Here is a 16,105-nt window from a genome sequence, read left to right as displayed (position 1 = left end):
GTTTTTAAGACTCTTGTTTTAAGACTCTTTGTTTGCCTTTTTTCTCTATATACACATGTATATTATAGGCAGAAAAGGGATTAAAGAAAAGCTTTTTAATTTCCTCATCTGTCTTTGTATATGTGATAGGCTACTCTAATATTTTCATGTATTTTGGCTCCTTACTGTTCACATAAGCTAAGGGAAACACTTGAAGCTTTCTTAAGAATAAAAACTTTCCTTTCAGGCTTTTTGTGCTCACAACTTCTCTGTTTCCTCTGTCTCCTACTTATTTATTTGCTTTCTTCCTCATAGTCAGAATCTGCATTTTTGACTAGAACTTAATCTTTTTTGGGGTGTGTTGAGATTGGGTCTTTCATCACAGGCTGCTAGCCTGTTTTTCTCTCAGGTGTAATACTGTGACCCATTAAGATTGGATTTAAACTCTGTACTTTGAGAAATATGTCATCTTCCTGAAGTTTTTTTGTTTTTGTTTTTTGTTTAAATGTGTTCTAGGAAAATAAATCTAGACTCTAGAGTCTTATAAAACACACCTCCAACAATAAATTTCCCCCAGGAAATGCCCAAGTTTAGGAATACCAGGGTTTGATATAAATTGTGCATCAAGATCAGAGCTGTTGGGGATATGCTTGTAGATCAGCCTGCACTGTGTCTGTTTTCAGACTCTGCCAACAGCCACTCAAATTAATGAAAATAAAATTCCTTTTTTTTCCCCAAAGGAAAATCCTTAATAGTAAATAAACTCTACAGACAATCTTCTTAACACCAGTATATTCTGATCTATAGTTACTGCTAGGGATGTAAATTCCCGTTTAATTAATTACCCAATTAAATGTAATGTTTAACAGGTTAACGGCTTAACCAGGATCCCATGGCACTGTGAGCCTGGCCAGACTGAAGTGGCCTGTGGCACAGCACAAGCAAGGGGTTGCTCCAGGCCAGCTGGGCCCACCAGGATCATGGGCTGCTCAGGCTGGGCCAGGCCCACTGCACTGCCTAGTGTGGTGTGTTGGGCCTGACCAGTCCCTCTTAGAATCACTGCAGATTATTATGTTTAGTAATTTAGAATTGCATTTTACACTAGTATCCAAAACTTGCCTGATTCTGCTGCTTGGCTAGGGTCATAGTGGTTAAAACAAATCTGTAGTAATCTACTATATATTTGAGAGAGTTTGTCTATATGTGTGTGTGCCTGCCTGTCTGTTCAAGAACTCCTAAACGTTAAGAGCTAGGACCACCAAATTCAGAATTCAGTTTCGTCTTATAACTTAAAACAAGGTAAGGATTGGGTGTTCCAGGAAAATAGAATGTGCCCTGAATGAGATTCTTTTCTGTATGGTTTTCTGAAAAGCAGACAGAATCACCAGGCAGGTGTAAAGGGCTGGCTGGGCATGCCCTCCCCCGATCTGGGACTGCCAGAGCCCTGAGCCTCCCATTCCTTAGGTTCCCTTTAGGGAGCTCCTGGAGGAGGCTGAAGTTCCCCCTCCCCCTGCCTCCTGATTCAAATGGGAACATTGTTGGCTGTTTCTCTTCATTAGGGAGTGAGGGGAAAGTACGCTATTTGCTACATTCCTCATTGTGGTTGGGGAGTGCAAGGGGTAGACAAACCTGGACCTGCCCTATCTGAGGAACATTCCCCACTCTCCTGGCTGTGCTCGCTGGAGCTGCAGCAGCCATGGAAAGGTGCTTCTCACTTGTCCCCATGCTGCTGTGGTGAGAGAGGATTGGGGTAGTCCTCTCTCCCCCCAGGCAGCCTGTATACCGACCCCCTCATCCCCAGCCCCACCCAACAGAAATTATTCAAATGAAACATATACATTTTCATTTTATTTTCCAAAAAAACAAAAATTAATTGAGGACCAGAGCAATACTGGGTAAATCTAGTTTTTTATATTAAGATTATGGGACTACATGAATGAGTGTACATGTTCAGTAAACTGTTCGGCTGTGTCTACACTGGGCCACTTATTCCGGAAAAGCAGCCTCTTTTCCGGAATAAGCTGCGAGCTGTCTACACTGGCCCCTTGAATTTCCGGAAAAGCACTGACCATCTACTGTAAGAAATCAGCTTCTTTTCCGGAAAAAACTATGCTGCTCCCACTCGGGCAAAAGCCCTTTTTCCGGAAAACTGTTCCGGAAAAGGGCCAGTGTAGACAGCACACCAGTCTTTTCCGCAAAAAAGCCCCGATTGCGAAAATGACGATCGGGGCTTTTTTCCGGAAAAGCGCGTCTACATTGGCCACAGACGCTTTTCCGGAAAAAGGGCTTTTCCAGAAAAGCATCCTGCCAATGTAAACGCGCTTTTCCGGAAATACTTATAATGGAAAACTGTTCCGTTTTAAGCATTTCCGGAAAAAGGTGCCAGTGTAGACACAGCCCCTCTGTTCTGCCATAGTTGCTATGCAATGAACACTAAAACAGTTCTGTTTGTGTAAGTGAACAAGCACATTTCAGTTTATAGTAATGGTAATAATCACGGGATATGTTGTACTTCAAATTTAGAAAGAGACCTGTTAACTTACAAAGCCCTCTCACAAGAGCAGAATGTTGTACATAAAGTTTTACCTGACACTTAAAAACTTTTCAACATAACAAACCTTTTCTTTGAAGCACATAAAACAGACTAAAGAACAAAATAATTAGCAGTGATACACAGTTTGGGACTCTTGTTGACTTTTCAAATTATATGGGAGTAAAGAGGAGCAAAACTTGAACCTAGCAATGTCCTGTCCTTGGCCAGGAGCCAGAGGCTGGGGTGGAGCCACATCCCCTGTCCTTGGCCCAGATCCCATTTTAGTCAATTAACCACTAAGTTAACTAACATTTAACCAGTAAACGAATTAATCGGTATTCTGCATTCCTAGACTCTACACTCTCCCCTTCTTCCCACCCAGCCCAATTTTTCTCTCATTTTATTTTTCTATTTTGTTTGTTTGCCTTAGTGGAACAGTATTTAGCTTGTTGCCCCCATTTTTCATAAAACAGTTATCTCTGTTTGTAAGCTCCTTTAATGCAGTGGTTTTCAACCTGGATATGCGTACCTCTGTGGGTACACAGAGGTCTTCTGGTAGTGTATCACGTCATCTGAATATTTGTCTGGTTTTGCAACAGATACTATAAAAAGCACCAACAATGTAAGTATAAACTAAAATTTTATACAATGACTTGTTTATACTGTTCTGTATACTATACACTGGAATGTAAGTACAATATATTCCAATTGATTTAGAATTATATGGTAAAAATGAAAATAAGTAATTTTTCAGTAATACTATGCTGAGACACTTTTTGTATTTTTCTCTGATTTTGTAAGTAATTTTACAGTGACATGAAACTGGGGGTACACATTAGGGATGTTAACTAGTGATTATTTTACTTGTTGGGTAGTCGATGGAATTTCCATTGACTACTCGACTAGTTGATAGGCACTTATGCATTCTGCCTTTGAAATGTACAAGAACCCCAGCTTGTATTGGATAGTAGTAGTGCCAAATTATGTCCTGTGATCTTGCCTCAGCTAATTGGCTTATTTGCTATTTCTAGGGTGGTATTAAAAACATATGTATTAGCTTGTATATTTAATGCTTATAGACCATATTTTAATTTATTAAAGATGACACTGAATAACAGTTATGTGCATGCTTATTTGTTTTAAGTACAGAATGTGTTTTTTGTGCTTTAAATAGGGATGATTCATACAGAAGACATTCTAAGTTTTTCTAGCTAAACACTAATGTGTTGTATTTATAAGTGTGTCTTTCCACCCTTGTCCTCAGTTACTTCAACTTGCATCAGCTGGTTGGTCTATGCATAGGAACAATTACCGTATTCTTCAGTGTCTGTAGTCTCAACTTTTTTTTTTATAAAGCCATTAAAAATGCTTACATACTAAAATAAAATAAGTGAAATAAAATTGCACTAAAGAAACCAATGTGCTGAACCCACTCTAATATAAAATTAAGATATTTATCACAAACTTATTTATTTTTTTAAAAAAAGAATGTCTGCAGTCACATTATATTAATCAAAAGAAGTAAAAATATTTTCCCTCTTTTTATGCTTTTTTCATAAAAAGGGGTAGTATTTTTATGCAGCTGCTAAAGTGTTTGAATTAAAAGAATATAAAGGTTATCTTATGACTTTTTTTCAGTTCTGATATCAAAATGGCAGCAAGTTGTTATAATCACAGATAATACAAATACTCTGTATCTGACCATTTGTGTTTCCCTACTTCTCATCGCCTCCTACTTAAGTGTTATGGAGGTGCAAATCTTAAATTGGCAGAGTAAAAAGCAAGACATAAGCTAGCAACATTTTTTGTTTTAATAAATCTGTATTGACAAAGTCTTGAGAGTTCTAGATTTATTTTAAGAACTCAAATAGTTTAAAAGGAATTCAACATAAAGCGTTTCTTAACTACATCTTTATAAAACTTTGCATATAACAATTATATGGAACTTCAGTTACATTTTCAGATGACCGGGGAGAGGCATAAAGATCTTGTGCAAAAAGGGGGTTTTGCACAAAAAGGAAATGTCCACATTGTTTGTTTTTGCACAAAAACCCCTTGTGCAGAAATGGATCGGAAGAGATTATGCAAATGAAGCATGAGAAAATGCTGATCTGCACTTCATTTTCATTGCTTCTTCTGGCAAAGCTTGCAGTGTAGCCGTAGCCTTAGGGTAGGTCTACACAGCAGCGTTATTTTGGAATAACGTTAGTTATTCTGAAATAACAAAGAGCGTGTCTACACTATAAGCCATTATTGTGAAATAATGGCGAGCTGGAGAACTTCTTACTCAGAGTCCTGGTAACCCTCATTTTATGAATAAGAAAATTTGAAGGAAGAGTGTTCTTTCCTCAACTCTTGCTATGTAGCCAGCGCCACAAGCTGGGTTAAGCTATTCCAACTTAAGCTACGCAATTGATGTAGCTCAAGTTGCGTAGCTTAATTCGACTTTTGCTCTGCTGTGTAGACATACCTTTAGAGACAGTACTGTCAGAGCACAACTGGCAATCTGGCAAATTCATTAATAACTGCAGTTGTTTATTGATGTCATCAGTCAGGTGAGGTGTCCCAGTGGGTTCCTGACAGGCCCTCTTCTCCATCAATGATGATAAACTTTCGGCTGTCTGCATGCATGTGCTCCCCTGTCAAATGCGTTAACCATGCACTATTAGTCAACACAACAGACTCCAAGACACTTGCTACTGACGCTTTGTACATTTGAACCACAACACCTCATACATTTGTAGTAAAAAAGTTAGGGGAAGAGGAAAAATGTAAATAAAAATTGTATGGTTGAACAATGACTTCGGTATATAGGAAGAAGGACAATCAGTTTAATTGACATCACTTTTTAATCTAGTTATAATGAAAGTAGATGTTGAAAGAAAATAGAAAACCCTGTGGAGTAGGGATGTCAAATATATAAACATTTGAAAATGCTATTTTAGATATAATTTTCTGGAAAATCTGTCACGAGAGACTACATTATTTACCCTACACAAATTCTCATAAGTATTTGTTTGTGTTTTCATTTCATCTTAAGTGTAATATACTTTTTTTATTTCCAACTACTGAGAGCTCTTGCTTATTCTCTAAAATTTCTACCTGGATCCAAGGGTCTGTTCTGCACCAAAATCAGGATCATCTTATCTGCCTAGGTTGGGTCAGCACCATTGATTTAAGGGCTAGACAATAAAGAATAGATTGTTTCTGTCTTGTATGTTTATGACAATCATTTTTTTAAATATTCTCGTCTTGACCTTACTGAGCACAGTCGTAGCTTTCCAACAGAAGTCTCTTTTTTTAATCATGTCCTCCATGGAGTCTTCATAAGCCAAGGACAGAAAACAGAAACTATATTTATACTCTTGTAGATCTTGTGTTTCTGAAAGAAAATGTGTCGTATATTAGGTGCCTTTTTAGTTTGGGGGACACTACACAAAAATGTTCTTATATACTTTGTGTAATCAAAGATAGAAAATAACACTGGGTCTAGGGTTTGGTATAATCGGTCTTGGACTGCTGCTTGATTGAAGCAATGAAGATTGCTTAGAGTAGGCAGAACAGGCATTGGCTTCTCTGTTTTGATACAATACAATTCTATTTGCTGTTGTGAGAGACTAACTTTTACATGCTGGTGATGTTCCCTGTAAGCTGAGCACTTGGGCAGCTACTCACAAGAGATTCAGGTGCTGTTCAAATGATTAGCAGAGCACTCACAGCTGCCCACAGCTTGCAGCATATGTTTCTATTGGTGGTGCACATTCACACATGCCTCAGTGCATATAATAAAATGTATTCTACTCATGGATGGAAAAAATTAGAGGGAACACTGCATGCTTGTTCTGCATATGCCTTTGCAGCTGTCTTATCCTCTTCTGGATCAAGAGACCAATCAGTTGCAAAGATGTCTCCTGTCTCGCAAAATGTTAGAGCTATAAAATAGTAGAATAGACTAGTAAACATACATTTGAAACCAGTGTTTTTCTCAGAACAAGTATGTTTTGATCTTTGTGTACACATGAAGTGGGGATGTTAAATGTTGTTTTCTTTAGTAATCATGTAGTCACAAAAATTTGTAATGGTTACTAAAATGGTCTCCAGAGATGGAGGCAGCAGTCAGTGTGCTCCCCACTCCTCGCCCAACCTCATTCCCACAGAGCCCCTGCTACCCTGCGCTGCTGCACAGCATAGCAGGGTTGGGGAGGGAAAGGCACTGCAGGCGTGGGGAGGAAAAGGCAGGCATCTCTAGGGAGCCAGCTTTTAAGCCAGTCTCCCTTGAGCACCAGCTCTCACCTCTCCCAACCCCCTTGCTGCCTATGTTGCAGGCAGCAAAACCGGCACATCAGCTCCTGCCTGTTAGAGAGGCAGCAGGGCAGGATGGGGGAGAGCAGGCAGCTCTGCAGGAGCCAATATGGGCAGGGAACTGGCTTGAAAACTGGCTTCCTGCATGTACCAGCTCCTGCCTGCCCTCCTCACCCTCCACACTGCTGCCTTGCTATCTGAGGCAGCATTGCAGGGTGGAGGGGGACAGGTGGCTTTGCAGAATCCAGTGCTCATGGGAAGCTGGCTTTTAAGATGGTCCCGCCAAGCATCAACTCCTGCATGCCCCCATGCTGCTGCCTCTGTGGATTAAAAGATGACACCCCACAAGCACCAGGTTTTCCACCTCCGCCCCTCCCCCTTGCTGCCTCTGATAAAGAGGCAGCAAGGGGAGAGGATTGTGTGTAGTTGTTTGGATTAACCGATAAGCCTAGGCTTATTGATTAATCATTTAAACATCTATACGTGAACATCCCTAACAAGAAGTGAGATGTTTAAATTCTCAGGGTTTCTTTCACCTTTGCCAAAGATACTTTAATACCATAAAATCCCTTGGCACTGAACATAGGATGATTTTAAGGTTAAAGATTCCCCATATACTTTTTGACAAATGTTAAACATTTTTACATTACTTTGTGATGGATGAATTGATTAGGGGAATGGATTAAATAGGCAATATGTAGCAATCCAGCAGAGGAAACAAAATATTTACAGTGTAACTTCATACTGAATATTGTAGCTGAAACTGGGTAGTTCTTTCATTTATAACAGGTTAGTGGCATAACACTCTCTTCACCTGTGATGATTTTTTTTCAATATATCTTTAAGTTGTACTAACGAGGATTTTTTGGTCTCTTTACAAAATGACAGATACTTTAGATGAATACTTCGAATATGAAGCTGAGGAATTCTTGGTCTCCTTGGCCTTGTTGATTACTGAAGGTCGAACACCAGAATTTTCTGTAAAGGGTAGAACAGAGGGTTTTCATTGCCCTCCAGCACAGTCAAGTCAGCCCCTAACCTGTAAGCATGAATGCTCTGATAAATTGGCCCAGGTAAGACAATATCTGTATACGATACATACTGTGGGGTATTTATGGAGAATCCCTGGAATCTTCCATTTGTGCGAATTGTCATGCTCCATTGTCAATTGAGCTACGGCAATTGAAATCCGCTGGCATTCTGCCCCGTAGCTTTCTAGTTAAACACTAGTGACAGTCACTCTCTATATAAATTGTTTTTTTCCCTTCAACAAATATGTGATTGAAAATAGTACTGACAGTGTAATTTTGCTCTTAACAAACATCTTATTATATAGCCTCTATAAGGCATTTTGTCAGTAAACATAACATTCTTGTGTTCTTCTAAAGAGTAGAATGGTATTATTTTCTATTGTCTAGGTGTATAGAACCATAATTTGCTTTAAAGAGATCTTTTGAGAAAATGTATTTTTCCTAAATTTCGTTGTATTTCTAGATGATCTTGAACATGCATTTTTCTGTTTTGATCATTGTTGTGTGGATAGAGGGAGTTGGTACAGAAAGGTTAGAGCTCTTCTATCCCTAACTAAGAGGTGTTGATCCAGAAATCTGTAAACCTATGCCCCTAGCTATGCAGAGTACATGCAGTGAGAAGCTCTTCTATATGATCTTTCTTTTCCCCACAAATTCTCTAAATTGCCACCTTACAGATTTAACGTAACTTGCATTGTTAGTGGCTTTGCAGCCTTCTTTGTGGTTTGAAAAACGCAGATGTGTTCATGGACTGAGCCCTTAATGCTTTCACATTTTTGAATGTGCTTTTAAAGTTGATTTTGAATCTAACTAGTTTTGTGGGGGGTTTTTAAGTGTCGTCAAGCCAGAAGAACCAAGACTGAGGTTATGCTACTGTGGAATAATAATATTCCTATCATGGTAGAAGTAATGCTACTTCCAGACTGTTGCTATAACGATGAAGGACCCACCACTGAAGGGAGTGATTTAAATGATCCTGTAATCAAACAAGATGCATTGCTGTTAGAAAGATGGATTTTGGAGCCGGTTTCCCGACAGTAAGTGTGGGTGTGGAGGTTAGATAATAATTTAAAATGGATTCTTGCAAGGAAACTGACTGGTTTAATATCTTGGATTTGAATTCCAGATTATTATTGCTGTTCTTAGAAAATAATTGTATTCTAGTACAAAATTTGACTTAGAGTTCCCACAGCCTTGCACTTTGTGCAATCACCTGAATAATATGGGTGTAAAGTTTTACTAATTTAGATGGTAGCATTTTACACTCACTTTGAACAGGTATAATAACTACATATGGTGCATGTTAGTGGAGAATCAGGTCCTATTTTTTTTCCATTAAGGACCTAAATCTCCTTGCATTATAAATTCACAACAAATATGATAGTTTTGTTTCTAGCACTTTTTATTTTCAGTCATTCTATTGCTGGTGTTTTGATAATGCATAGTGTCTTTGTATATCTTTTTATAAATTGTGCATTGAACCATAATTTCCTGCAGGATGTTTAGAAAATGTGTGACTTAAAAGCTCAGGAGTAGTGGGAGGAAATTTTACAGAAACTGATTGCGTTTTCAAAAAATATTATTGGTTTCTAAGATCTTTAATAAGATCAAAACAAAGCAGCTCCAGCTTTTTAATAATCTTGTGGTGTTTTTGTTTTTTTGTTTTTTGTAATGGCTCTTACCCAATACCTGCTTATTTCTCTTAATACATTTTAGAAGTGGAGATCGCTTTATCGAAGAGAAGACCCTCTTATTGGCTGTGCGGTCTTTTGTTTTCTTTTCTCAGTTAAGTGCTTGGTTGAGTGTTTCACATGGTGCTGTTCCTCGTAATATTCTGTACAGGTAAGTTTGAGGTAGAAAAGAGCCAGTTGTTTGTTCTTAGTGGGTAATTGTGGAATAGAAAGTAGCCTTGAAATAATTGATTCTCCTCCCCTGTGCCATTTACTTCCAGGAGGGGTATATAGATGGGCTTTGCTCATTGTTTGTTCTAGTATTTGGTTTGGGGATTTGGCAAAGTATGACAGTTTCCAGTTTCTTTAATGATTTGTATTTGTCTTATCTTTTCTTAAATATAATTATTTCTTTAGAAAAATCTGCATACAATGTAAATTTATACAGAGGCTTTTCTGTATTATTTCAGAGTAAGTGCTGCGGATGTAGACCTTCAATGGACTTTCTCCCAAACGCCAACTGAACATGTGTTTCCTGTTCCTAATGTTTCTCACAATGTGGCCTTGAAAGTCAGTGTCCAGTCCTTGCCTAGACAATCGAACTATCCAGTTTTGACCTGTAGTATTCACACCAGCCTAGGCTTTTATGAAAAGGGAATTCAAGAACATAATCTGCATCAGCACTGTGATTCCATAGAGGGAGAGCAGCACAGTGTGTCCAGTTCACAGCGTTCCTGTGTTAAACAAACATGGACATTGATACCTGAAGGCTTGCTTAATGCAAAAAAAACTCCTGAATTTACTACATCAGTAAGAACTGTAAAACTTTATCCAGCAACTGGTTTTGGGTCTAACTTTAGAGCACCGCAGTCTAAAGTTCATTGCTATAATGCTATAGGGGAAAATAAGACACCGCCACATGAAACATCAGTCAGAACTTTGAAATCCTTTTCTTTGATTGATTCCCAAGTTCCAAGTAGTCACTGTTCCCGTCAGCCTGTAGGAGAAACTAATCCTTTGATAGGTTCTTTACTTCAGGAACGACATGAAGTTATAACAAGGATTGCTCAGCACTTGATTCACTGTGATCCATCTACTTCACATGTTACTGGATATGCATTCAACATGCCTGAAACCAGTTCAGTTACTTCAAAGGTTTTTTGGAATACTTATGAAGATGAAAGCTCGCTGAAAAAAGGCAAGGACATGTCCTCTGTTTCTACTGCTAACACAGATATTACATTATTGGAAGACTGCTGTAAAGGCAAGACAAGAGCAATACTAGAGAATTCATTGGTTGATTCCCATGTTCCCATGAACCACTGTTCTCGTCAGTCCATAGGAGAGACTAATCCTTTAATAGGTTCTTTACTTCATGAGCGACAGGAAGTAATAGCAAGGATTGCCCAGCACTTAATTCACTGTGATCCAGATACTTCACACATTACTGGGCATCCATTCAATGTGCATGAAAGCAGTTCAGACACTTCAAAAGTTTTTCGAAGTCCAAATGAAAATGAAAATTTGTTGAAGAAAGGCAAAGACACATCCTCTATTTCTTTCTCTACATCTGACGTTGCCATATTAAAATATAGCAATAAAGTAAAGACGAGGACACCTGATACCCCTCTTACATCTTGTAGACCTGAGGGTGAATTGAAGGCTTCTCCAAAACCCCAAGCAAGAAGAAAACTGCTTCTAGCAAAACCCAGTGAAGTCATCCAAAACACATTTAGGCAGACTCCAAATAAAACTACTAATTCATTTACTAGCATAAATATATCCTGTATCAAAGAGATTAAATCTGAACTGCCAGATAAACTGGAAACAATACTTTCTGGTTATCCACATAAAGATCAAATGACCAGCAAAGGCATTGGTAAACAGTGTTCAAATTTCAGCACGACTGACGAACAGATTTGCAAAAATAAAGAAAGAACAATCATGAGTGAGACTAGTAATGGAGATAGTTTAGCCAATCCACAGTTAGATAAATCCAAAATACTTGAAGGTACAAAAAAAGCAACTATAATGCAGCCATCTGATATTTTGCACAAAAATGAGCTTAAGTGCTTAGATACAGATTCAAAAAAGCCAAATATGTGTGAGCAAAATACCCAGCTTGTTAGTATTGAAAATTATTTAAATAAAGACCATGATAGTTTTAAATGCAAAAATAAGCAGGATAAACTGAAAACTGCACATGATGAGAATGAAGACCCAACAGATTATGAACTTCAAAGCAATTCTCAGAAGAAATCTGTAGAAGATTATTTGGCTAGAGGTGAACGACGGAAGACTGCAGATGTGTTGGTAAGTACCTAACTGATAAGAGGGGAGTAGGTATTTAAATAATCAACTCAGGAGAAAAACCTCTAGATGTATAGATTTAATAGTGCTCTTTTATGAAGCGGTATAGTTAAAACTTCTGCTTTCAGTTTTGAAGATTGATTTTGTGTATTTTAATATTTAGAAGGAAAACTGACAGGGTCCACACACCATAACAGAACTGTTAAGGAATAATTCCCATAGTCGGACTACATTTATGAGACTTTTAGTTTTATAACTAGAATAATGTCTAACTATGCAACATGATGAATAGCAAGCCAGCTAGTTCATAGTGGCTGTGAATTGACATCAAAAGAGACTCTTTTTTAGAGAATGCATTAATTTGATGTATACTGTTTCCTGAAACAGTAAAACCATAGATCTAATTTCTCAGAACCAGGGTGTAATCTTAATATGCTGCAGGGAAAATGAGAAAAACTTTTGTTCAATTTCTGAAGAAAAGGAGAAACAAATTCAGAACTGAGTTTTAACTAGATAGTCCCCCTGAAGTATCGTATTGTAGCTTGAGTAAATATATTTTACTTACAGAGAACTCTACCGCTCAAGCATTTGAGTATATGGCGAAAGCACAATTTTCACTCTTTGGATGGAACTTCAACTAAGGCTTTCCATCCTCGAACTGGATTGCCTCTGCTTTCAAGTCCAGTAAGTTACTATTGGGATTTTTTAGCCATTATTCTGAAGAAAGATGAAATAATTTCATATATTAATCTTCAGATGTCTAGAAAATCTGATTAAAAACTCGGATTTTTCCAATCTGTTAGTGTGTCACACTAACTAGTGGTAAATTTGAGGTAGAACTTAAAATAGAATAATAATTTGGAAAAAGAAAATGAGCCTGAGAGCTGCTGATGTACCATCTCAGTCACAAAAGGTTACATTTATAGAATTTTGTAGTATTGACAAGGCCCTTAGTTTTCAGGTTTTTATTTCCAAGTATTTATCAGTGTTTAGTTTTTAAATGTAGCATGTAAAAAGGTTAAGATCTTATATATTTCTATATTTTTTTTATTGATTACGTCAAAATTGTCACAGACAGCAAGCTTTGTGATTTATATCTTCTATTTTTCCTTAGGTTCCTCAGAGAAAAACACAATCTGGGTGTTTTGATCTGGATTCATCTTTGCTGCCTTTGAAATGTTTGTCTACACAAAGGTATTTATCTTTTTCTACATACTAGAAAGTGTGGGAGTGTATTCTATGGCATAATTACATATGTAAACTGTAAGCAGTAGCACACAAAGTGAGCAAGGCAAACTAACGGGCAGCCTGTGACTCGCGGTCACCTAGGGAATCGCAATCATAGGCAGACTCGGCGGTCACCTAGGGCACTGCCAGCCCCGGGCGCCCGATGATTATGTCACGGCCATTGATGGCTGTGCAGGCGGGGCGCCGATCGCCCCTTCCGCCTGGAGTGCCAGCTGCAGCAGCCGGCCTCGGGCCACTCCTGCAAACTAAGCGTAGCTAAAATGTGAGTATCAGTCACAGGAACTCTTCTTTAGGGAGTACTCTTTCTCCTTAACAGTTGTAACAATTGGGACACGTTCCTGTACAGATTCCAGCATGTTTCAAATGTACACCAATCACTTACAAATTTTATACCATAATTCTTCTTTTTACAATAAATAATTAGTCCATATCTTGTAATCTAAAACAAAGGGCACTTTCAGTAAATAAGAGTTTCACTTTCATATTGGATTTTTTTTTAAACTGTAACAGCTGGCTTAGATGAGTTTACAGCTGCATTGAATTTCTGGAGATATGCAAAGCTGCCAGAGACTACTATTGAATCTGTTACATAGTAGTTCAGATTGATAATCCGAGAATATCATACACGAGGAAATGAAGTTAGTTGCTTGACTCCTTTTGTCACTGATTTTTTTTTTAACATTCTGTCATATATATTTTCAAATCTCTGTAAAGGAATGTGGGATCAGATCTGGATTCTCAGGCTATGTCTAGACTACATCCCTCTTTTGAAAGAGGGTTATAAATTAGACATATCGAAATTACAAATGAAGCCGGGATTTGAATTTCCTGTGCTTCATTTGCATAATCACGTCATGGCGTTCTTTTGAAAAACGCTATTTCTGAAGTGAAGCCGCGGTCTAGACACGGTTCTTTCAAAAAGAAAAGCCTTTTTCGAAAGAACACCATGACACAATTATGCAAATGAAGCACGAGAAATTCAAATCCCGGCTTCATTTGCAATTCTGTCTAATATACATCCCTCTTTCGAAAGAGGGAGGTAGTTTAGATGTACCCTCATTGTGAAATCTTTGCCCCCTTGACTTCAGCAAGGCCAGAATTATATCCTTTTAACTTTTGTGTAGAAGTTAAAGAGGCTAGTTATGATTTCTCATGCACTAATCAGCATAACTGGAAAATCTGTTACTGTGGAAGCTAGTTAATGGGAATTTCAGGACATCAAAATAAAACACTTGCATACAAGACACAAGAATGTGTTCAATTACAATAGGTGGAATTGAAAACACAACAATTTATGTTGTTCTTTATCTGTTTTTAGTGTACAAATTATGAAAAGCATTGTTCAGTTCAGCTTACTAGAAAATGGCTATATTAAGACTTTGTAATATAATTCTTTAATCATTATTTGGTGGGACCATATTTTGTGACGCCTCAAAAAATTTCTCCCCAACTGTATTATAAGCATAACAGAAAACAAAGAACAAATTGTATTAATGCCATTAAACTATTATGCCTTTTTTAATAGTCCACAACAATGTATAAACACAGAGAGTGACCCAGAAGGCCATGGGAAACCATTTCTGAGTTCCAGTGCTCCACCCATAACAAGTCTTAGTCTTCTAGGAAACTTTGAGGTATTGTATTTGCTCCAAAAGTCCCATATTTGAATAATATGCTATAAAGGATTAATTCAATATGTGAAAAACTTCTAAATAACACACTATGTTCATTATTAAATTGAGCAAAAAGCCCTTTGTTGTGATCTTTATTTACAAAAGCTTCCCAGCCAATCCTCTGTCATAAGCATGAACATTGAACAAGTGATGGAAACACTGTTATCCTTTTATACTTATTTTAAGGAATCAGACCCTTTAATTGAAGAGCCGGATTAAGAAAGGTACTTTAGTGACTACAGCCCATGGCCCCAGGCTAAGGGCCCCCTGCAAAACCATCTCTAGGCTGTCAAAAATGCAGATATTTTTGTGGAGCCCCCTAGCCCAAGCCCTGGTCTGCAACCACTAAAGCCCCTGTGTTCTGGCCCTGCTTGATGGGGGTGGGAGGAACACGGTTCCACATGCTGCCATCCTTTCCCTGCTTCCACTGGGCTGGAGCTGCAAGCACAAGATGCTCTGTCTGCAGGATCCTCCCCCTCAGGAATTGCAGCCAATGGGAGATGAGGGAGATGGTGCCTGCAGGCAAGCTCAGGGCAGTGCCCAATCCCTTGTCCCAGCCTTGAGACCTCTCCCACACCTTAAATCCTTTCTAGACTCTGCACGCTTACTCCTGTCCTGAGCTACATCACATACCTTTCTGCCTCAACCCACAACTTTCTTCTGCACTCTGAAACCTACTGATCCTACCCGAGGGCCCTCCTCCAAATCTAACAGCCCTGGATTCCCAGAAGACTTAATCTGGCGCTGTTTATAGCCATTTTATTCCTATAACTCTGGGATGAGAACAAAGATGATCAACCATAGGCTTTTGTTCTTGGTTAATGTTTATACTGAGATGCTGTGGAAGTAATTTAAACAATTAGTTTCTTGCAGTTTGACACTTAAAGTATGATACAAGCTAATGTAAATGGAATGAGTGAAAATGGTGTTAAGGCACGCCTTTCATTTCAGAAAATGTAACTTAAGTGACCAGATTGTGCCTCTTTATAGAATGCTAGTTCTAGCTGTGAAATTTTCATATGGGATGATTTCATTACAAAAATATAAATTAATTTTTATTGATTTTTTTTTTGAGATTTTTATATACAAAAGAAAATTATTGCATTGATCCAGTGAGGTCTTTCAGAGGATTTCGTCGCATACTTTAATGGGAGTAGGATTTGGTTTCATATGGTGTTTACTGTAGAAATAATGCCACTCTAATACATGTTTAGAAGTTGGATGTATGTTCGTGGTTTGCTTATGATTTTTGGCCAAGTTCTCTCATAGTAGCCCAAACAATAACGTTTTAAGCTCACAAATGTCCCATTTGAAGTTACTGCAAGTTATTACTGAGCAAGGAGTAGAGAATTCAGCCCT

General features: G+C 38.2%; 1 protein-coding gene across 3 annotated transcripts in view; it reads left to right on the top strand.

Annotated features, from left to right (window-relative positions):
• The window catches only part of ATOSA (atos homolog A), a 62,081-nt gene that overhangs the window by 31,682 nt on the left and 14,294 nt on the right, over nt 1–16,105 (top strand). For 2 of the 3 annotated variants that reach the window (XM_006118518.4, XM_075897268.1), the window contains exons 2-8: nt 7,703–7,887; nt 8,680–8,882; nt 9,562–9,687; nt 9,986–11,828; nt 12,393–12,509; nt 12,940–13,019; nt 14,599–14,707. In XM_006118518.4, the coding sequence (XP_006118580.2) occupies nt 7,703–7,887; nt 8,680–8,882; nt 9,562–9,687; nt 9,986–11,828; nt 12,393–12,509; nt 12,940–13,019; nt 14,599–14,707 (2,663 nt within the window). The remainder of the gene's footprint in view (nt 1–7,702; nt 7,888–8,679; nt 8,883–9,561; nt 9,688–9,985; nt 11,829–12,392; nt 12,510–12,939; nt 13,020–14,598; nt 14,708–16,105) is intronic. The other variant, XM_075897269.1, reaches the window with a different exon arrangement.

The sequence above is a fragment of the Pelodiscus sinensis genome, chromosome 14 (assembly GCF_049634645.1).
Source record: "Pelodiscus sinensis isolate JC-2024 chromosome 14, ASM4963464v1, whole genome shotgun sequence".
In the NCBI taxonomy this organism is placed as follows: domain Eukaryota; kingdom Metazoa; phylum Chordata; order Testudines; family Trionychidae; genus Pelodiscus; species Pelodiscus sinensis.
Note: the sequence above shows the minus strand (reverse complement) of the source record. Positions and strands in the feature narration are given on the sequence as shown.